At 44.3% G+C, this 22,471-nt stretch overlaps 1 protein-coding gene across 1 annotated transcript; it reads right to left on the bottom strand.

Moving 5' to 3' along the window:
* Positions 1 to 1,515: 1,515 nt before the first annotated feature.
* LOC135935911 (polycomb group protein Psc-like) lies at positions 1,516 to 22,457 on the bottom strand. Its single transcript, XM_065478540.1, has 9 exons — positions 22,280 to 22,457; positions 8,604 to 8,769; positions 6,568 to 6,664; positions 6,396 to 6,499; positions 6,161 to 6,281; positions 5,089 to 5,161; positions 4,919 to 5,020; positions 4,726 to 4,806; positions 1,516 to 4,136 (listed from the first exon to the last, which is right to left on the bottom strand). Exons 2-9 carry the CDS (start codon positions 8,722 to 8,724, stop codon positions 1,983 to 1,985), a joined length of 2,853 nt encoding a protein of 950 aa, XP_065334612.1. The 5' UTR covers positions 8,725 to 8,769; positions 22,280 to 22,457; the 3' UTR covers positions 1,516 to 1,982.
* Positions 22,458 to 22,471: the final 14 nt, after the last annotated feature.

The following is a 22,471-nucleotide window of genomic DNA, read 5'->3' as shown; positions in this document are numbered from 1 at the left end:
TATCCGTGCGCCTTTTCCACAGCCGGTTTATTTCATAGAAAAGAAACACCAAGAAAAAGAAACTCCGTTTTTTATGGGGATTTTCTGAAAATTTTCTCAGAAAATTATCTAACTATTTGCAAATTTAGAATAATAGCTATGGATTTTTAAAAGTAAGGCATGCAGTTCATTTATTTCTTCAGTTATGGAATAAGCATAAACTCTATGGAAAAATTCATTCAATAACGTTTGTTAACTAATAGAAGCGCTATAATTCGTCAGTTTCAATTCATTCTTGTTGGAAAAAATATATTATACCATGTCAAACTATTAAAAACATGAAAGCATTTCTGTACAATGCAAAAAATCAAAACAGACGTAAACTAATTTAAATATTCTATTGCGTTTTTTGGTCATTTGAAAACCGATATCGATATTTGTGGCATCTCTTGTATGCCCAATGTAAAGTCTAGATATATTTCTCTTTGAAAACTGACGTCAAAGAAATCGGCAATTTTCTATGGAGCGTAATAGTGGATGGTAAGTTATTCCTAATTATTTTCGGAAAAAACCACTGGACAGTCTTTTTGTCAATTGTCCGCCCTTTTGCCAAAATCTGGTTAGTTTGTTTCATGTAAAATAATAGAGGTAACTTTTTTACTCTCGGCTATAAATTACCTTGCGGGTAGAATTGTAATTCGAGCTTTTCATTAATTGTAACCGAATTTACAACCGCAGCTTACCTGCTTTTACACGCCGGTCGGCTTCTTGAATTGCGCTGGTTCTCCTCTTAACGATATAAATGGAAGGTGTATAATATTTCTAGCGTGCCATTTGTTTCTTAAATGTTCGTAATGAATCTGTTTTTATTTGTTCAAATGATAGGTCTGTTCCATAAGAGTTTGCAAAAGCCCGCCTTGAGCACAAAATTCGTTTTCAAGAGGCCCAAAAGATATAACTTGAATGATACACGCTTCCGTCTTTTTATTTCTGACCATTTAGTACATTAAATCGGAAATTTGGCTAGTAGGTAAAATTGGAAAATTACGTTGAAATCGATCGACGTCAATTCTTTGATGGATAGGTCTCACTTGCAGCACAGCAGGGTAATTCTTCTGTTCTGGAGTACCATCGCACGTCACTTGTGCACGCTGCTGGACACGCTTTTTTCCATTATGACTAACAAATTTCGTGTTTTTTCTTCAAATAATGATGGCTACTATCAGTATGAATTTATAATTTAATTCCTCTAGTCCTGATTATAATTAAATATTAAGCAGTGAAAAATTAATTATCTTTGGTATTCAGGATACAAATTTTATTAAAAATTGACCGTTTTCATATATCCTCCGAGGCCAAACAAAAATTCAACCTAAGGACTGATATTAATTGATCATAAGAGAATATTTTTTTTGAATTATGCTGTTATCATTTGAATCTATATTTAAAAAGAAATATATTTTGATAATATTATTTCTTAAATTATGATTTTCACTGTTCAGCTCGTGTGGGAAGAGGAAGTGAAACATGGCTTGATTAATTTTTCTGTCACTTTCAGCAACTGTTTATTTATTTGTACGCTGGATACATTTAACGACAAAAAACGAATAGCGCAATATTATTACACAGTTACAGATATTAAAGTCAATTTACATTTTGGAAATTTACAAAAGCAAACACATACATAATAACAGGCATAATGAAGCGAGAGTGATTTTCTGATAACATGACACTTTACATAACATCTACATTCTAGGATGACTATAATTGTTTTAGTTAGATAAATATCTACATTGACTAAACTGTCCCCTTGCGAATTTTTTGTACTGTTCAACCGCTAATCCGATTCACTGCGCGCACAGAGGGTTTTTTTTTATTTACAGAGAGGGACGATTCTTTGGTATTCAGTTGCAGTAGAAGTGCTGAGGAGGGTACCTGCCAGGGCCGAGGCCGAGGCCGGGGCCAGGGCCAGGGCCGGGGTAGAACACCGAGAAGGCCGGATGCTATTGCGCCGCGTCAGAGGCGACGACGCTCATGCCAGCGGCGGCCATCTTGCTTTCGCAGATGCTGCGCTGGAGGCTTTGCGTCAGCGTCTCGATCTTGCGCAGCGACGACACGTGCGTCGGGCTGGCCATGCCGGTGGAGGCGGCCGCAGGGTTGCGGGCCGGCGTGATGGTGATCTCGTCCTTGCGCACGGCGGCAGGGTCCATGGCCGGCGGCTGCTGCATGCGCATCACGTTCTGCCGGCCGAGCAGGCTCGGGTTCGGGATGTGCCGCACGGCCTGGTTCGGCCCGGGCTTGGGCTGCGGGCTGGCGAACAGGTCTTGCATGCGTCGCGTCGCAGAGTCCGCGCTGGCTTTGCCGATCATGGGAATGCGGATAGTGTCTCGACCCTGAGCCTGGCTGCCCGCCCTGGGGCCGTAGGTGCTCGGCTTGGCCTGCTGAGGACGCACCGCCCGCTGCTGTTGCTGCTGTTGTTGCTGGTGCTGCTGGCTCAACGCCTTGAAGTGCTGGTGCTGCTTGGAGCGCATCTGGGCGTCGTGCAACAGGTTATGGTAACTAGTGATCTTGCTCAGGGCTGCCGCGTCCATCGACTGGGCCGTGGCCGCGGGCGAGTACTGCCGGAAGAACGAGAACTTCTCGTTCAGGCTGTTCTGCGCGATTTTGATGATGTTCTGGTCCTTCTTCAGACTGTGAGTCGCAGGCTGCTTCGCCGCTGCAGGCGGTTTGCTGTGTTGCGGCTGTGCCTGCGGTTTGGGTGGAGGGGTGGGCGTCTGCTGCGGAGGGGGAGGTGGTGGAGGGGGCTTCTGCTGGGGAAGGGACTTGCGAGGCTCGGGGGAGGGGATTTTGGGCGCCGGGGGCGAAGGGGAGCCGACGCTGCTGCGTGGCGAGTCGCTCTTGCGGGAGGACTTGCCCGACAGGTCCAAGGCGCAGTCGTCGCCGCTCTTACCTTTCGGCGTTTCCCCTCCTGCAGGTTCGGAGGGGGAGGCAGCCTGCTTGGGAGGCTCAGCGACCGGCTTTTTGGTCGTCTCAGGGCTCGGGGTGGGCGTTTTCACGATTTTCACCTTCGTGGCGGAGTCCGTAGGGGCTGTCGTCAGGGTGGTGGTGGCCTGTGAGGCTTTCGGGGTGCTCGACTGTTCTGGGGCGATGGCTTTGTTGAATTCCCTGGACATCTGCTGGTGCAACTTGAGGGGCGAGGGCACCTGCTTGACCTTGGGCCGCCCGTTGCCGTGCCGCTCGATCACCACGACGGGTCGCAGCTTATTCTTCTCGATCATGTCAGTGGTGAGTCTTCGTTGCTCGGCCGTGTTGATAGGTGGTGGCTCCGTCTGGCTCGACTGCGCCGGCTTGGAGCTCTGGGAGCTCGGCTTGGGCGCAGGGGCCGCCTCGACGGTTTTGCTCACGATCGGCAGGGACTGCGTGCCGATGCTGGCCGTCGTTGGCTGCGGCATCACCGGCCTGGCAGCGTTCTTGGCCACCGGCTTGGCCGCCATTTTCTGCAGCTGCGGCATCTGCTTCACCATCACCACCGACTTATCCTGCTGCTGATGCTGGGCTTTGGGCTGTCCGGCGGTGCTGGTTTTGGCCTGCTTCATCAACTGCTGCTGCTGGCGCTGCAGTTTGAGCATGTGCTGCTGCTGCTGTTGCTTCATCTGCATTTTCTTCTGCTGCTCACGCTGCTGAGCGATTTGCTGCTTGAGCAGCAGCGACGTCTGACTAGGCGGCTTGAGGCCTGGCTGAATGGGCTTGGGCGGTTCGGACGCCGGTTTCGCCGTCTCGACCACCACCGGGGCCTCAGCCAGCTTGGGCTTCTTAGCCGGCGGAGCGTCCTGCTCCTTCTTCTCCTCCTCGACGCTGCGTTTTGGCGACGGCAGCCGCGCCACCGGCGACTTTTCCTTGACGGGCCGTTTCTCCGGCTCTTCCAGCGGCCCTGGCGAGCTGCTGCGCGTCGACGTAGCGACTGGCTGCGAAATTTGCTGCTCGGCGCTGCGCTCGTCGGCAGCCTGCGTGCCGCTCGCCTCTTCTGAGCTGACGCGCGGGCGTTTCACCTCGTTGTCTGCATTGTCCGCGATCGGCCTCTTCACCGACTTGACGGCGGCCGCCGTTTCTGACGGGGGCTTTGAGTAAAACCGGAAATAGAACTTCAGCAGCCTCTTCTGAAACAGAAGGAAGCGGCATTTAAGGAAAATGATCGCTACTATTATCTTTTGAAACTAATCTGCTGGCCTGGACAGTTACCAAAAAATAAAAATTACAAAAAAAACTTCTTTACGTTGCAAACTAGAATATTTTTATCAAAAAATCTTTTTACTTTATTGTAACGAAAGCATTTTTTAGGATATTTTCGTAGCAATTCCACGCTTCAAAATTTTAGAAGTCTTATCCTACAAGTTGAAATTTCAATAAAAAAAGTTATTTTCCTAGGCGTTAGTGGTGCACCAAATGGTTTCTTATAATATGAAAAATTAATTATTTCTGTGTTTGTTTCAAACTGATTTTTATTCTTTTTATACGAGTTGAACAAAACCGATAAGGCAAGAGTTTTTTATTCCTTTTGAGTGAAATACGTTTTTAAAATATTTAAAAGCACAAATTTTACCCCAAAGAAATAAATATTGACATAATATGTCTAAAAATTGACAGCGAAACTGAATTTCGCTACTAATAAAAAAATCATTTCAATTTAAAAAAGTTCCACTTTTCCCCAGAAATTTTGCAAAAAAAAATGAGAAAAATTGCACTTACCTTTTTGTAGGTAAAAATGTAGCCAACATCCATGAGGGTGAAGTGTTCAGGCAAACACTCTCCGTTGTAAATAATGTCAACCTGCGAACAGAATAAAAAATCGCCTAATTAGCCAATCTGAAAAATTAAAACTAAAAATAAACTGGGGCACGATAAAATGAGTCGATAAGTATATATTGTGTGTCTGTCTCACCTTATCAGTTTCTCGTAAGCTGTACTTGCTGCGCAGAAGCTTTTTCAAAATCCTGATGCACACGGCGGCGGGGCATTTGTAGTAGCGCCTCGTCGGATTTGGCTGCGAGCACGATTAAATGCAAATCAGTTACGCACGCTGCTCTCGGGGTTAAAGGCTCGTCAATTTACCTTTTCCTCCAACTCGGCGTCTTCCTCCTTGTCTTCGTTCTCTCGCGACTCGTCGTTGTTGCTCTCGTCATTGCTGCGAACAGAAAGCACGGCGTGCGTTATACATAAATGGCCTGGACGCTGATAAATTTCCTCCAATTAAGCTTTAATGTATTCAGCAGTCACGACTGAGCAGTCGGCGCGCTCTTTCCAAACAATCGGAGCGCGCAGGTCTTTGCACCTTTGCTCTATGCGGGTGTAAATACGCGCTTTATTGCGTCACCGCACGCCAAGTACAGAAAATGTAATGCGTGCCCTTACCTTTTAAACGCACGCAATTCATGCATAATACATGAATGGATTCTTTATTTTTATACTATAAACTCGCAAGGGGAAAAATTGATGAAAGTTTGTCAAAGGAAAATTTTCCTGAATGTATATGTACATAAATAATTTTTTTCTACTTTATTATTTTCCCATCCTCAATTTCCCGGATTTTTTTTTTAATTTCCAATCAAAGCTTGGTTATATGAAAGCTGATTTAAAAAAATTTAAACTGGCACAAGCCGTTAAATTTCTGCAACGGAAAAATCACAAACTTTTCCAAAAATATGATAATCGCCCATCATTCGATTAGATTCGTCTTGTTGATTCCAAAACTGTAAATTTTATTGAAATCCGACTACCTTCAATTTTTCCTCACCAATTTCCCTGAAAAGCAGTTTAAATAAATAAACCCGCATTCCCTGTAAAAATTTTGAAACATCCGAGAATGAAAGCCATCTCAGAAAAAATTAAAACCCTACCATAAGCCGTTAAATTTCTGCATGCCATTTTCCCAGAGCAGTTGGAATATTTTGTAATGATTCTGAACTTAAAAAATATTTGAAATTGGCACATAATGCAATTCGTCTCGCGGAGCTGATTCCTAAAATGAAAATTTAATCAAAATGTTACCACTTATCGATAAATGATAGCAGTTTGAAAATTCTTGCTCTATACGCCGTAACAAAAAACCTATATTATGTCAGGCTCTCGCGAGTGAAATAATGATCCAAACTGGTAATAACGATAAAAATGCAATCTCGCTTACTGTGTGTAGTACTCGAGTGACAGCGAGATGCTCTCGTCAGGAGAGAAGTGTTGCGAATCAGCGTGCAGCTCGCCTCTCAGCTCGGGGGTCATCAAGCTGTCAGCTTCTGGTGTTAACAGACCTGGCAGACAAACAACAAGTCGTGTTTTATCGCTTCTGTCACCTCGATTTATAAGAGTGACGTGCTAGGTAACGATTAACAACTCAATGGCTGATTAATTGGGGCAATTCCTACCTTTTTCTTTGGCATTCTCGTAGAATTCGCGTCTGCTCTTTACCTCCGATGCGTAAAAGCCGGGAACGACTTTGTACACAATGTCTTGTAGAATTTTGTCTGGCCTGCGAACAAGAAATAAAAAAAAGAAAATGTTACGAACAATCATAGAAATATATTAATGAAATAATACCTGAGATTTTGCAGGGGTTTGGATTTGTGGATCTGCACGTCGCACATTGGGCAGTAGTTGCTTGTATCCAGATACTTGACGATGCATGATCTGCAAACTGCAACAAGCCAAATAAACAAATTAACGCGTCTGATGATTATTAGTGACATTTAAGACGCTCTTCGAGAATTTTTAATGGCTAAAACGTGTCTTCGGGACAATATTTATTTATGAGCCCGCCCGCCAAGCACATCAGAGTATATATAAATTTAATGCTCCTCTCCCGCGCACGAGGCAATAAAACGCGCTGGATATCCCGCCTTTTTTACTTTTATGCGTTGAGTAAATCAAGCCAGAGATATTTTATTTGCCCCTTACAAATCTGCTGTCAACACAAGCCAGGTGAAAAGGTGCGGAGGAGTCTCGTTTGATTAGCTTTTTGTTTATTGCGCCAAGGTCGCGCTTCGGAGCGGCGGCTTGTTCTGCTGCCGTGATTTTCTTTCAGCGCGCCGAAACCGCAACAGTGACTTGATTTACCCTCGGTTACAAGTATAGTAGGAGTTAACGCACGAATACATCTTGTTTACTCGAGGAAAATTAAATTAAAATATATAAAAATAAATGTCAAATAGTACATTTTAAAATTTGCAACAAGCACCACGCCTTCTTTGTAATTATTAATCTGGAAACCACGCCCCCATTTGATAATTCCTGTCAGTTTCAAGTTACAACGTCAAATTTAACGATTTTCCCGCGCTTTGCGGTACGTGCCACGCCTCTTTTATAATTTTCCGTGGAACCACGCCCTATTTCCACAATTTCCGCGAGTTACGCCCTCCTTTAGTGGTCACTATTTCTAGCAAACCCGATGTACATGTTTTAACTCTCATAAATTGCAAATTTTCAAAAACCCGATAATTCTGTGCAAAAACAGTTATTTTTTTAACAAGCTGTTGGTTATTTTTAGAAAAATAATTAAAATAGGGTGTTGATTAGAAAACACAGTAGCTAAAAACTAAAATTAGAACCTGAAATTGGATGTGCCTCTTTCTGATAAATTCTTTCTTATCAATTCCATAGCGGAAGCAGACAAACGCCAAAAAATATTGCTACGACTTCCCACCCACCCAACACCCAATGCGTTCATTTCCTGACGGCTCGCGGAGCCTGTATAAATGGCGAGTGTCTGCCACCCTCACCCTTGGTGAATTGGTCCAAAATCCGGGAAGCAAACCCCGCAAGTGCCGGCGCACCTCCTCGCTCGCGTACCCAACCCCTGAGATCGATACACGTGGCAGAGTACAAAGAGCTGCATGAACGTCGGATCAAACACACGATACGCACACACGTGTTGGCGCAGCAAGCGAGGCGCGAACATATAGTCGGCACAACTCTCGTGAATAAAAAGAATGAAAAACGGTCATTTTGAAGACTAATAAAATGAATTTCACGAGGTTAGTCTGTCGCAGATGGTGTCGTTTAGGACGGCGTTTATTTTGTTGTATTTCGCTGACGTCGAAAAATTGTTTCCTGCAGGACAATAAAGCGAGCCGCCGCTTTTTTCTTTCACTGCTTCTTCGGATTTCTAAAAGGACGTCTTGGTGCGTGAGTGCGTGGAAGGAAGCCACAGGCATTACAATAATCATGAAAAATAGACGGTCACCAGGCTTTTTCTTTTCCTTTGTCGCTTCGAGGAACTGCATGCATAATCAAAACACACGTTGCTGCAGCAAAACAATATGCGCTTTGAGCTGCACATATACATAAGGCTTTGGTAATCCCCAATCCCCGGGAGATGCATTCCGACATTCAGATTAATTGTCTTGAAGGCAGCAAAAGCGTTTTTCACTTGTCGATATATTTGAAGAAAAATAAATAAATGCTGTCTATATAGTAAAAAAATTAAAGGCACAACCATCAATCATCAGCTGGGCAACCTTACTTGCCGCATCGGAAAAGTCAGCGAGCGGTAACACCGGAATAAAAAAGTGCCGACGCACGTGAGCTCCCGTTTTAAGCCGATGCAGAAGGAGAACGTGGAAAGCAATCAGACTTACACGTGTGCAGACACTCATTGATGGTGGTGGCGTCGACGAAGTATCCCATGCAGATGCCGCAAATGAGATGCGAGCGCAACTCTTTCACGCGCGGCCTATTCTGAACCTTCGATGGAGACATTTTTTTCAATTTCTCGCGGTGTAGAATCCAATCAATCAGCGCAACCTGAAACAAAAGGAGAGAGATTATTAGACTTAGCCGAATTTCCAAAACAAAAATAAACGGTTTGTCAATGAATTTTGCCTGATTTCGTTTTTTTAATTAGGAAAATTCCCTAAATTGCGAAATAAATCGTGATATTGAAATAGGGAGACAATGCTTAATTAGCGTGCAAATATTTAAACCGATTTCCAGAATATAGAGAAATTATTTTCCAGAATTTTGCAGATCGTATCCATGAAAAGTTGCAAGCAGAGAAAGTGCAGAAACAGTTGGGATTTATTTTTTTTTATCTCGGCGAGTGTGCTGTTATCGCGGGGGCAGCGGTTCAATGTGCATCAGGATAAGCAATGGCCTCCAATAATTATCAATGGCGCGTTTGTTTCCCTTCGAGCACTTGGAGCAGTCGTGATAAATAATGTGTTGTGAAGACCGCAATTATAGAGGAGTCATAATAATTATCGAAGAAATTAAGAAATGACTTGCTCGTCGATTAATCCGATTACACCACGCGCTGCATGATTTATTACCAGGGGTGGTGTAGCGGGGGCAGTTCGTTGGGAAAACAAACAGGTGGAAATACAAATTCGAGAGGGGAGGAAAAACGGTCCGATTTTCAGAGCTCTCCGTCCGAATATATAGGGATATTGATTGCCGCTCCTCTAGTCGCTGGATGAACGGCGCCTTTGCTTTTGACAAATCGCATTATTCGCGACTGCTCATCCGGCGCGAAACGAGTGGGGAGTGGGGGACGTGATTTCGGGACTGTTAATTAGTAATTATTTCGGGCCGCAGACGCAGAGGCGGCGGCATGCGTAATCGGGAGAAACTCGTTTGTGTTTCTCATTAAATCTTTTACGACCACTTTAAAATTTCTACATCATCCTTCCGATGGGAATTAAGATTTGGCGACTTCTAATGGGAGTGCAGAGGAAAAGGTTCTTTTGACTAGTCAAAAATGATTTTAATTTTATATTTGTGTAAATAACGATTTTTTGTATAAACTACGACTTGCATAATTGTTTCTATTTCAATTAATTTTTTATAGAGTCAACCTTGGAAAATTACTGAAAACATACGTCCACGACGTCCACCAGATTCTCTGTGAACAGCTAATTTTGAAAAGGAGGCGTGGTTCCCTGGAAAATTAAAAAGGCGTTGCACGTGTCACAAAGCGCGGGAAAGTTACATTTTCTGATATTTCCAGATTAAATCCTAGTCAAATTATCGATTTACTAGCTTTGCTGAAACACGATCGATTTTAAAAATAATTCGTCCTCATTTGATGATCCTAACATCAGAGAAAAATTCTTAGGGAACATCTGAATAACTTATTATTTTTCTTCTCGATTCGACCGAGTGGTTGCAGCCTAATGGACCGAATGGGGAGTTCAAAGAGCGAGGCTCGGCGTTGGAGAAGTCGCATCTGGCCGAAGCATGGCATGCACAGCTCCCGTGTACCCTCCAAATCGATCGCACTTATATTCTTTTTGGCATTCGGCGCGGGGCGAGGGCGCACGGAGCGCCGCGAAGGCCGCCGAATTTTTTTCCAGCGCACATAAAAAAGACATTATATGCCCGGCTGCCGGCAGTTACACACGTATAAAACATAATCCGCGCGGCTGAAACAATACGCCGACGACCTTGCAGCAAAAGGAGAAAGAAATGCTCACAAAGGACTTTGGCACCGGTTTCATTCTCTCTCCGTCAGTCAGTTCGTTTTCCTATGTGTGTGTAGCGGTGGTGGTCTCTCACAAACACAATAATTGCGACGTGGCTGGTTGCGCACGGCCGCGTGACGTCACGTAATAGAGCGCATCCATCAACATTCGCGGAGAGATAGATGCACCGCCGCCGCCGGTCTGGTTGCATCGTGGGAGGAGTCCCGGATTAGCGCCGCTTAAGCCGCTTATTTGCAGCTCACGAAATATAGAGGCAGGCGTCTGTCAATATTGACACATCGCCGCGTGTAGGCAACACGCACACGCCAATTATCCAAATTTCACAGGCTTCTGCGAGTTATTCATTACGTTATATATCACGGAAAGGACATTGCAGCACGTTTAGATGATAATTTTTTGCAAACATATTGATTTTGCGATCTTCAGGGCGTTTCCTGAGCTCCCTGAAGGCTTCCAAAGGGTCAAATTGCACATATTCTGGGAGCTCTTAACTTGGCCGATCCAACGGTGTGCAGATTTTGCAAATCGAACTAATGAAGAACCCGTCAAGCGTCTTTTAAGTAGCAACAAATAAGAATTTAATCATATAGGACTACCCTGACGCCAGGGTTCGATTGTCTAACAGTTATGAAGGTCTTAAAAGTGACCTCAAGGGCGACCATTAGCATGTTCCAGGGGTTAAAATTTATGAAAATGACTGAAGAAACCATTTTTGAGATATTCAAAATTTAATTATAAATTCAAAAATTCCTCAAATTTGAAAATTCCAAAATATTTTTTACAGTTTTAAAAGTTTATGGTCGTCTAAATAAGGCATCTTTTGACTCAAAGTTTGAGGTTTCAACTTGATAATCTAATTTATGCAAGCTCAAAGAGAATGATTTTCCCAAAACAAACATTTTTTACAAAAAGCTTCACCTTTAAAGGAAGACCCTATTGAATTATTTTAAAAGATTTTTGTTTTCACGACAATCTTGGCTCCTCTCAGTTAGAAGAGACCGCAGCAAATTGATTTCTCATCAGACTGGCCCCAATCAACAATCAATTCCGTGATAAACGCACCTATTCATCATCACGGTGAAAATCGCGGTCCTAGCCGACATAAACACAGATCTCGTCGAGTAGGGTACGTGCTACCGCGGCGGGGCGGAAAGCCATCATTATGATGATACCACATATTAGAAGAGTTCCCATTTATCCGAGAGGCATGAGGAATGAAGACAGCCGCGGCGTGTTGATTGCCGTCTGCCTGTTTGATATTTTTATGTCATTGATCATAACATAAGTCAAACAGCTGCCGCGCCGTAAGGAATGCACTACTACCGATTCACTCAAGGGCCCGTGTCGGACTGCTTTGTCAGCGCGTGAATCAACCTGTTCAGCTTGACAATGACACTAACCTCGAAAAAATAACATAATTTAGTCCCGAAAAGGGTTGCAACCAATATCGCTAATATATCTGTGGCCTTTTCCAGTTTCCAGCAACTAATTCTTTTGTAACGTGGCAAAACATGCTTTAAAAACGGCAGGAGCAACAGGTTGTCTGTAAGGCCTTGGTAGCGGTGCTCAACCAAACTTTCTTAAGCCGCTCGCTCGGCCGACCACCCCTAAGCTCACAGCGAGATAAAGAGCAGGGATGCCACGCGCCCGAGCTAGAGCTTCATCCCGTTGCCATGGTGACAATTATTAGCACAAGAGTCATATATATATCCGACCGGAGGCGTACGTTCATTCAGCACGATGTTATGCAGAAGACGCTGCTGCCAGACGCTTCAAGTGGGCGAGCAAAAAAGTTTTGTTCCGGCAGAGAGCCATTGTCGCGAAGGAAATAAAAAAAGAAAGATCTGTCTTCTATTAATAAAAACAGCAATAAAATCGCACTCCGCGTTTTGAAATTTCATAAATGCACCCCCCTGGCAGCTCTTCTCATCGCGTGGGGTGGCGCCGCGATCTTGATTTCGGCTAGGGCTGAGCAAATTTTATGAATCTCGCAGCGGGAGGCGGCAAACCGAGTTATATTTTCGCGTCAACAAAGGAAGCCAGACTGACTGACTGATTGTGAGAAATGCGCTCAAACGAAATGATTAGGTTCATCGCGAATCGGCACAAGAGGAAATATTATTATTTGTCAAGTTTATGCACGCCGCTTCGCGAGTGGAGGCAAAAAACTGGCTCGCCGTAATTTACAATTAACGGATCATTCCTCCGCAGCTCGCTCTCGCGCTGCCGCACCGCACTCCGATAATTAATTTTTATTATCTCGGCGCTGAAGCAAAAGTACCGCTGAATAAGCCTCTGGTTCAGCCATTATGGACGAAAAAGAGGCGACTTGATCTCTTTTTCTCACTTGCAGCGCGCGCCGAGCAAATAATGAAGCACAGGCCGGCGAGAGGAATGCGCTCAAGAATGCAGTCCGCGACTCGGTAATTTGATCCAAATTAATTCATGACTATTAACCGATACGATCTGCCATTGGATGGACGCGCAGTGACTGCGGAAACAGCTACAAAAAGTAGGTTTATTTCAAGATTATATCTAACTAGCTGCTCTGGACCAGTTGGACTACTTTAAGCCCCTTTTGGGACTGCTCAATTTATGGATCAGCCAGTTGAGAAGGACTTAGGAACTGCTGGAAAAAAATTGTTTCTTCAATGACAAGCCGCATTCTGGAAATCCTATTGAAATTGAAAACAAATCGAGGAACCAGGAGGCTTCCTAACCAAAATCCAACAGAGCAATTTTTTGCGGCTGTTTGATCTGCACAGCGGAACCTGCGGAGAGCAGGCAGCCATCCGCAGTCACTGTAATCGCCACTCAATTGATCAAAGCGGCCGAAACGCGCTGCTGCTGCTGCTGCCGGTTAAATGCCATTATTTCAATTAGCCGCGTCTCTGATCGCTGACAGAGCGAGAGAGCAGCAAAAAGCAGCTTCAGAATTATTCAGTACACACGACGCCGGCGTATCGTCGTTTATAAAAGCAATCGATCACACGCGGCAGAGCTAACGAGAGTCGCCGCGGCGATGCGTTTGTGACCTTGAAGGGCGGAGCACTCGAGTGGGCGGATGCCAGAATTAAATCACCGCGTGGTCCTCCGCAGACTGCGTGCTGGACCAAAGTGAGGTAGCCGTTTGTTTTTTGTGCACGCGAGACGATAATGAGTCGGAGGAGGCCGCACCACACAATTGCGCTCTCTCTGCGTGTGTGGCTGGCTGGGCTGCCGTACACGTCTTTATTAATCATCGCGTTCGCCCGTTGTATCTTCTGTGGCTGTGCTTTTTTCTTGGGTTTGTATATCTCATGGGGGGATGACTTGCGCTTTGCATTGTGTTGCGAGTGTGCATGAAAAATGGGAACGAGCACAGACCTGTCGTCAGTGGAAAGAGCTTGGGATATTGGTCAAAAAATCTCGGTAGTTTGTTCAATGATTTAGACAGCGCCAATCGATTACTGAGGGTCAATTTTCGAAAATTCGATCGAGGGAAACGTAAAAACGGCTTTTTGTTTAAGTCACAAGAAAAGGCAGCTCTGATTGGTTGGTCGTAGTCAGAGACTCGAGACAGCAGCGCCACACCGACAGCCAGCAGAAGCAACAAGGCTGCTGTCTCGATCTGGCAAATCAGAGAGAACCGCACCCTTCTCTGATTGGTCGCCGGCATTCTTGTGGAACTTCCAGATCAAAAATCGCTAAAGTAACGGTTTTATTAACGTTTGAACCGATTTACAGCACTTTGAGTCAAATTGTCGGCTAATGTAGACTAAAAATGTAGCAATAATCCAGCAATAATTTAATAAAATAAATGTTTGGTTGAATATTAGACAGTAATTGTATCGACAGCAAAAGGGCATTAAATTTAATAAGTAAGCTATCCTAATTTTATCGTATAATTAAAAAATAGCTGAGAACAAGTAATTAAAAGAAAAATCACATCCAGTTAGAACAACATTCATTACCAGAGCGAGTCTTTTAATTAACGTACGCTTTCTTCAGAGCGTATGTATATAAAGGGACAATAATTATGCGTTACTCGCTTTTAATTGCAAGCGAAAGCCGTGAAATTGATTGATTCAAGTAAGCAACCGTCGGATCAGAACAAAATATCAATGCTGCAGCGTGATTGCAAACGATCGCGCGGTGGATGCTCGGTTGGCTTGATTGATTAAAAGCTCTCGCAACCGAAAGGAATAAAATGAGCGTCGCCGAGCAGCGTGTGTTGCAAACGAGAGGGTCTCGCAATATTGTGACACTTCATATACAACCACGTGCATATGTATAAATGACACACACACACTCACACGCGCGAGAGCGGCGCGGTTTTGCGCCTGGTTATTATTCAAAAGGAGAGAAAGTTGAATGAGTGAAAAACATACACGCGTTGTGCTTTTTATTTTCTTTATCATCTGGATCTAAATGTAAGAGCTGTTTGTCAATAATCTCCTCCCTCGTTTGTTTGTGTTCGCAGCTCGTTGCTTTTAATTTAAGGCGCGCGTTACTTATGCAAATTACACCCATTCAATTAACCTCAGCAGCGAGAGCGTGAAAAAATTCGCCTCTGTTTGCTCGGCGCGCGCGGCGAGATTTATTTTGTTGGCACATTCGCAGCTGCGAGTGCTGCGGCTGGCTGGTCGAAAAAATGCTAATCACTTGCCAAATGAAAGGGACGAAATCCGTGTCAACGCCGGTGAGCATACGTCAGCGCCAATCTTAATTGAAAATCAGGCTAAAGAAAGAAATTCAGCAAATAATAAAAGGAAACGTTAGTTTATTTAACTCGATGACACTAATTGAAGTTTTTGGAACCCTGTTTGAATTTTGGAACAAATTTTCTCTAAATTTGAACGGCGTCACCATTTTTCCCCCACGAATTATGACTTTGAAGGGAATTTTTCTTTTAACGAAACAAAATCACGATTTTGAGAATTGTGCTAAATATACTCGACCCTTGAAAAATATTCTCGGTTTAAAAGGATTGATACTACTGCTAAATCCTGGAATAAATCCTTGTTGCCAATGCATGAACCAATCCCTTTTTTAGCATTCAGTTGAAGCCAATATTGACCTAAGGAGCAGCGAAATTTTTTGAGAAAGGTAGCTGCATAGTTAGCGTGCATTTTAAATGGCAAGGGCTGTTTCCTTATTTGAAATCCTATTTTCACAACAAAGAATTTCCCTAAAAGTTTTCAAACGCTATTGGACAGATCTCGACGAGAGGAATCGAAATCTGCCAAGAAAATGTGGTCAAGTACTGGAAATTTTGGAGAAAATTTAAAAAAAAATTGGACTTTTACTCTAGCAAGGTCCTCATTTGATTATTGCAAATTGTAGAGCAAATTTTTTATCGATCAACTGCTACTACATCCAACAATTTAAATAGCTTTCAATTGTTGCCCTGTATCAAAACTCACTTTAATTTGCGCTTGAGGCCAAGGAAAGAATTTAAATTATTATCAGAATGAATGTAACAACAGCTTTTCTTTGCACTGCAAAGCTAATTCAAGCATACACAAAAAGATCACCTTTAGAAATCCGTGCGGCCCTCCAATGGAGTCCTATTCTCAGCAGCACTTCCTCTCATTGTGCCTTTTAACACCTGCCGCTTCATTAATTACCGCACTGCTGTGTGCATTTAACAACGGTGACATTCGACGTGTGAGAGCAGTGACGTATACCTGCACGCTTCTCATTCGTCAACGTGTCCAGAAATGCGTTTATCGCTAAAAATTCTTATAAATGACCTAACAGCACCTTTTGGACGTCAAACGCTATATCGCTATCGCACGACGTTCGTTATTATTAGAGCTATATAAAAGGCAGCAAAGCACTGACCGCATCACTTGCGGTGGCTGACCCACGTGAAAAAAAGGCAGAGTTGAGTGAAAACAAACCGCGGCTGAAAGGCAGCCAAAGGAACGAAACGAAACTTGGACTTGACAAGCAAATTCATGGCGCTGCGCTTTTTGCTCATTTTTAACAAAATACACTCGTTCTATTTACTCGGAATTAACTGTCTATTGTCCAAGCACAAACAGGTCTGATTCTTCGCGAATCTGCAGCATCATTTCGGCACTCGAGGTGTGAGCAAGCAGCTTATGGAATATATAGTGAATGTCCGCGCGCGCATGCCAAGTCAGGTGTCGCCCGTAATGACAAAATAACTGCTCTCTGTGGAATCGTTATATTATTATTCGAGCTCGGCACCCGGCCTGATGTGGCGGCAGTCGTGATTCACGCGCGCAGCTCGTCTATTCTGGTTTGCTGAAAGCTTTCGGCGCAAAAGATCACACTGACTGATAGGGTTTCGGACAAATTCACGACTGAACTGAGCTCTGGAATTTCATTTTTGACCGTGCTGAGAGGGTCGACAGGTGCGTAAAATCAGGGGAAACGTATAAAAACTGATGATTTGGCGTTTTTTTTTTGTCTGAATCTTGCCACAAGACGCCAGCGACCAATCAGAGAAGGGATTGCAGCTCTCTGATTGGCTATTAGACCGAGACAGCAGCGCCACAGCGACAGTCAAGCGAAAAAGCAAACCAGTTTTCACTGTGGCGCTGCTGTCTCGATCTCGATCAAATAGCCAATCAGATTCTCTGGCGTTCTTTTGCCACTTTTGTTATTCGATTCAGACCAAAAAAGTGTTTACATTTCTGCCGATTGCCGTAGAAACGTCAGTTTAATAAAATTGTTTTTTTTTACTCTTCTACACCGACAATTGGCTGGAACGATCAAAAGAAATCATCATAAGCAGCAAGAATTAGTCCAAAATCGTAATAATACAGTGGTGCCATCTGTTGGCCGCTTCAAAAATGGTGGATTGATATACCAGACGGTCAATTAGGTGTTTGTTTGGCACACCCGTCGCATTATGTCCTCCTATTTCACTTGAGTCTAATCTAGAGCAGAAATCTCGCCTGCCATTCCAGGCAGTGGATTTATATACTGCAGTTGGCTGTACATATTCGGGGGCGCGCACCTGCCACGCCGTGTGGATGGAATGGAAGCAGCACTACTTAAAACTGCATTTCGAGTCGGCCGAGCAAACATAAACGGGAAGTTGTGCATTTCACAGAGCACAGCTCCTCGCGGCCTTCCAAACAATGCCCGCTGCGAATGTCATTAAAACGCGGCTTGCGAATCACATTATACGGCGCACGAACGGATTATAAAAGAAAAGAAGGACGTGCCACGCAGAACGCCGCGTCATCGTAATTTTAAAATTGCCATTCTAGCCGCCAACAGAAAGAGAGAGAAGAGAGAAACCATAACTCCTTGCTGCTGAGTATGTGTATATTTAATTAGCCGTGTGTTTGTGGAGGATGTTGGTAGGACAACACGGCTTATACATATTCGTCCAGCGCAGGGGAAAGAAGAAAATATGCTGAGCCCCATGTATGGCTGACGTATTTGCATAATTTGCATTTCAAAACGCGCCTTTTGAACGCGTTCACGTTTGAGTCAGCCATTAGATTAACAAATTTTTGTATTTTCCCGTGGAGTTCAAGGCACTTTATATTGTATAGAGATAACTAATCGTGTTTGAATGTTTTCTTGATGGCCTGGAAAATTTAAATCGAACTCAGGATTAAAATTCTTTTATAGACTCGTCAATGTGACAGGATGATTAATATCTGTGAAAGGCTTTTTTCCATGATGGGATGGGTCTGCAACCCAAAAATTGCCGAGTTTACAGGTGCACGAAGGTGCAGGTTTTTAAAACCACTTGCTTCGAATTCGATTATCTCAGCTTGCAGAAGTACAAAAGGAACGAACTCAGCCCCATTTGTAAGCCATTTTTTCGTTTTTGTGATATTAACAGAGAAAGCCTTACAAAACGTGGTTTATGGGCATCAAAATAAAGGGCAAATTTAAAATTTTAGATATTTGACGCGATTTCGAGCAGGTATGACTTTTTTGTAAGGATCGGAATTGACTATCCTCCCTCAGAGTCCCTCAGGTGTTATCCCCGTGGGTGGTGCCTTTTGGGCTTTATATAGCCGAAATTAGCGTTTCTGTTTTTCCTCATCAGAACCTCGAATCTAAAGTAATAATAATTGTTAGTTCAATGATGAGAATACTATGAAATGAGATGATAGGTGAAAATAAAATTCTTCTACACCTATCTTGATTTTTTTCTTTTTAATTTATAAGCAGAAATTGGCTTCCTTTCAGTGTGCAGCCAAGAGAATCTTAAAATTGCAAATCTGGTAGGCGGAAATGCAAATTGGATAAGTCGCCAGCATTCAGCATACGCCGGCGGAGGCTTGGCCCATTGATAAAAGTGCGCGTGTTGAATCAAAGCTGAGGGGATGATCGCTCCAGCGGCGCAGATTGGGTTGCCCGGCCCGGCCCGCAGGCAGAGCAGAGCAGAGGCACCCCCGACCGGGTTACGAGAAGCAAATAAAACCACCCTTGCGACTTCGGCGCAGCGCAAAAGAAGCGAAAATTTCATTTGCATCTCTATCTGCGGCGGGACTCTCTCGTGCAGCGCGCATGACTCGAACACGTACGCATCGCACTCACACACACACACGGCACCCCTTGCTGCCGGCCGCGGAGGCCCGGACACCCCTCCGGTCGAGCAGAGTGAACTCGTCCGTCCGTAAACGCGGGCTGTTTAGCTATTTGTGAGAGGATCGGCCGAGCAGTGCCAGAGACGACTGAGTAAAGAGGTGCAATTCGCGCCGCTGGCCTGCTGCGTGCACTTTGCGCCCGGGGTTGTTGCAAGGGGTGAACCGGACGCCGTGGACCAACCGGTCGTCGGCAAACGCTTCTTTATTCGCACACACGTGCGCTCGCGCGCGCGCCTTTTCTTCTGCTAATTTATCTGCTTTGTTTTTTGCCGTGCAGCTCGGTCATTCGTCACGCTTTGCTTTGCTCGTCGCTCTGCCGCAATAAATTTCAAAGATAAATGGCGGTGCCCTTAGAGTCGAACTTTGACGACAGAAGCAAATTGTGCCCCACTCAAGATGTATAGACCTTTTCTAGAAATTTTAAGGAAAGATGAGAAAAGCGTACTTTATGACCATGACCTACCCAACATTTTATTAAGATGGTTATAGGGAAGGGAGGGTCATAAACTCTTGAGCAAGGTACTCTTGTCGAAATAAAAATGGGCGGATTTCGGATTACAACAGATTAAATCAATGAATATAAATATTATCTCCCTCCAAAAGAGAATTTGAGCAATCTTTTTAATGGTGGTTAAAATAACACGCAGCTTACCTTACCTCATTCTCAAAGCAAGGTAACAACCAACTAGAGAGCCCACCGGTTGGTAAAAAAAAAATGTTTCACATTACTTGTTTTATTTTAGACCGTCTCAAACATTGCCCCTATATTACGTGGTTGTGTTGTAAGGTAGACATGATTGGACAAAAAATATGAGAACGTCCAAGGGAATGGAAAACAGACCCACGACAACCTGAATAAATTGAAGCATTTTCCCAAATTAATAGAAAAGATTTCAAGTAAAAATAATTTTTGGAATCAGTCTTCGTTGTGATGTCATCAGGAAGCGTGCGTCAATTTTAAACAGTATTAATTTGTTGGAGTCTCTTATTAAACCAAAAAATTGTTAGGACGTCATGAACGGTCACTTCCAAAAACCAGCACTGGAATTTCATTGCCAAGAGAGAACCTCTCCCGTCTCTGATTGCTTGCCGGCGTTCTAGGGCATCTTTTGCAAAGGTTCAGACCAAAAACAGCCGCTCGTGTCGAATGGAGGACCAAATAATGATTCTGCTGCTCAACATACATTGCTCAACATACATCTTCCCAAAATTGTGCATCAAAAGCCCTACGCTTTCCTCTCACTTGCCTAGAAGCGTGTTAAAACACGTCCAACCCACAAGAAGTTGAGTTCGTTATGTGCCGGCACTACTTTTCATTATTTGTACACAAGAGCAGATGACACAGTCATTTCTCTACCCTCGTCGTCGTCTTATCTGCCATGTTATACCTGACTCGAGTTGCGCTTCGGCAGTGGAAACCATGACCACGGTGACGGAGTGCTACGCTTTTGCGGTTCCTCCCCTCCCGCTGAGATATGCATACCCCATCGGAGCAGGGTGGCAGCTGCTAGCTCTTTGTTGGCCTGCTTTGGCTCGCGCCGCTACACTTCAGAACAAAGCCAAAGCACGCACCTTTGTGCACTTTACTTTCACTCTGCACCGATGGATCATATTATGTGTACCTATCGTTCGTTTTATTTTATTGTTTATAGTACCGCGGCGATTGCGCACGTTTTATGATTTTATTGGGCTTGTTTTTTTTTAAAAAAAATTCACCTTTCACTTGGGACGATTGAGATTGAGAAGAACACGTCCCTTGCTCAACTGTCAGAGCCCATTGTTTACGTTTCATTTTGCTTCTTACCCCCTTTCGTTTCTCGCATTGCGACGCAAAAATATATATGAAAAAAATTCTCCCCGTCTCGCTGCAGGACGTGTTCCTCGCTGTGCAGATATCTCTTATCCCCTCTAGAAAAATTTCAATGGCCCGCAGGGGGTTGCTAAACAACAAAGCAAATGATAGTTCACTTTTCTTAGAAACCTGCACCCTGAAATATATATATAGTAAAAATAGCTATTTTTTTCCTCAAGCCTGTGAATTCTCGCCAATTATGTTTAGAAATCCGTGGATATCCATCAAAAAGGATGGAAGGTCTAACACCCTCAATGGCGCTCGCACGCAGCATTACACAATGGAGCTATCAAAAATGAAAAGAGAGCCAAACAAGGACCGGCTGTTCAGAGGCATGGGACGTTACAACGTTAGACGCAGAAATGTGCCTTGTACATATTCCCACTTCCCAGGCAGAAAATAAAGTCAGGAGTCAGTGATGAAGGCTCAGCATCAGGAGTAGGGGAGGAAAATGTATGAATGTATTCTTCAAAAACAGATAAATCATTCATTGCTGTTGGAATGTCTGCTCCGATAATTGCAAAAAAAAATATATTTTTTTTTAATCATTTAAAAAGTTTAATTATATTTTTCCTAAAGAAAAAAAATTAAATTAAATTAAAAAAAATTAGATCCGAAATACCGTACTATCTACGATCACGACGGTGGAAGCCGCGAACAACAGTTTACGCTGACAGCACAAAACAACGTGCCTTTCATCTGAAATGCATGGATGGCACTTTATCTGTGCGCAGCACATCGGCGTTTCATACCGCGAGGCGGTTGTTTAATACTCGTCCGCGTTGCCACATCTCCGATTCTCCGCGCAATGCAGCATAAACACTCTCTCACACACACTCGGCACGCAGACATTAATTCCTTAATGCGTCCCGGCTGGGTGAGGGCAGAGTGTCCCGCGTACGCGCGCGACTCATCTTTTATTCCTGCGCGGCGCGAGGAATTAATATTCCGTCTCCTATCCCCCTCGCTCCCCGCTCCGCCCTCTTTGCATCCAGCACAGCACAACACACCGGGCCGCGCGAAATCGCGAATGCTGGGGCCTTGAATCGCTCGGAAATTAATTCGCAGCATTTTAAAATCGGGCTGAAGAAAAACAGCAGCCGTGCAGAGTGGCAATATTGACATTCCGGCTGCCCAAGGGGATGTAGATACGCTGCATCAAAATAAATTTAATGCTGCTCTACTCTACAAAGCTTTTTCCAATGCATGTATTCGACGAGAAGAAGCAGGCGACGGTGCTGCCGAGGTTGCGAGCAACATCCGCCTGCCCGTCTATGTGGAATATTCCCTGTAGGGTTTCTGGCATCGAGTTTATCCCCTCCCCTGCATCACGTTTGCTAGCACACGCGAGAGTTAAGAGCCGATTTCGGACCCAAAAGGGCCCGTTGGCGGCAAAAACATGCGGTACGCACCTTGAAATCAGTCGGGCCGACTCAGTGCCGACGCATCCTGGGTCCGGTCGAGGGTGAGAAGGGCCGTGGGCCGTGTGGAAAGTGTGCACTCGGCAAAAGAGCGCGGTAGCAGAAACACAGTGTTCTCCTTCCGACCGCTGCGGCAACTCCCGACTTTCTGTGCCCTTAAAAGCGAATGTTCGCTTCGAAAGT

This window comes from Cloeon dipterum, chromosome 2, assembly GCF_949628265.1.
Source record: "Cloeon dipterum chromosome 2, ieCloDipt1.1, whole genome shotgun sequence".
In the NCBI taxonomy this organism is placed as follows: domain Eukaryota; kingdom Metazoa; phylum Arthropoda; class Insecta; order Ephemeroptera; family Baetidae; genus Cloeon; species Cloeon dipterum.
Note: the sequence above shows the minus strand (reverse complement) of the source record. Positions and strands in the feature narration are given on the sequence as shown.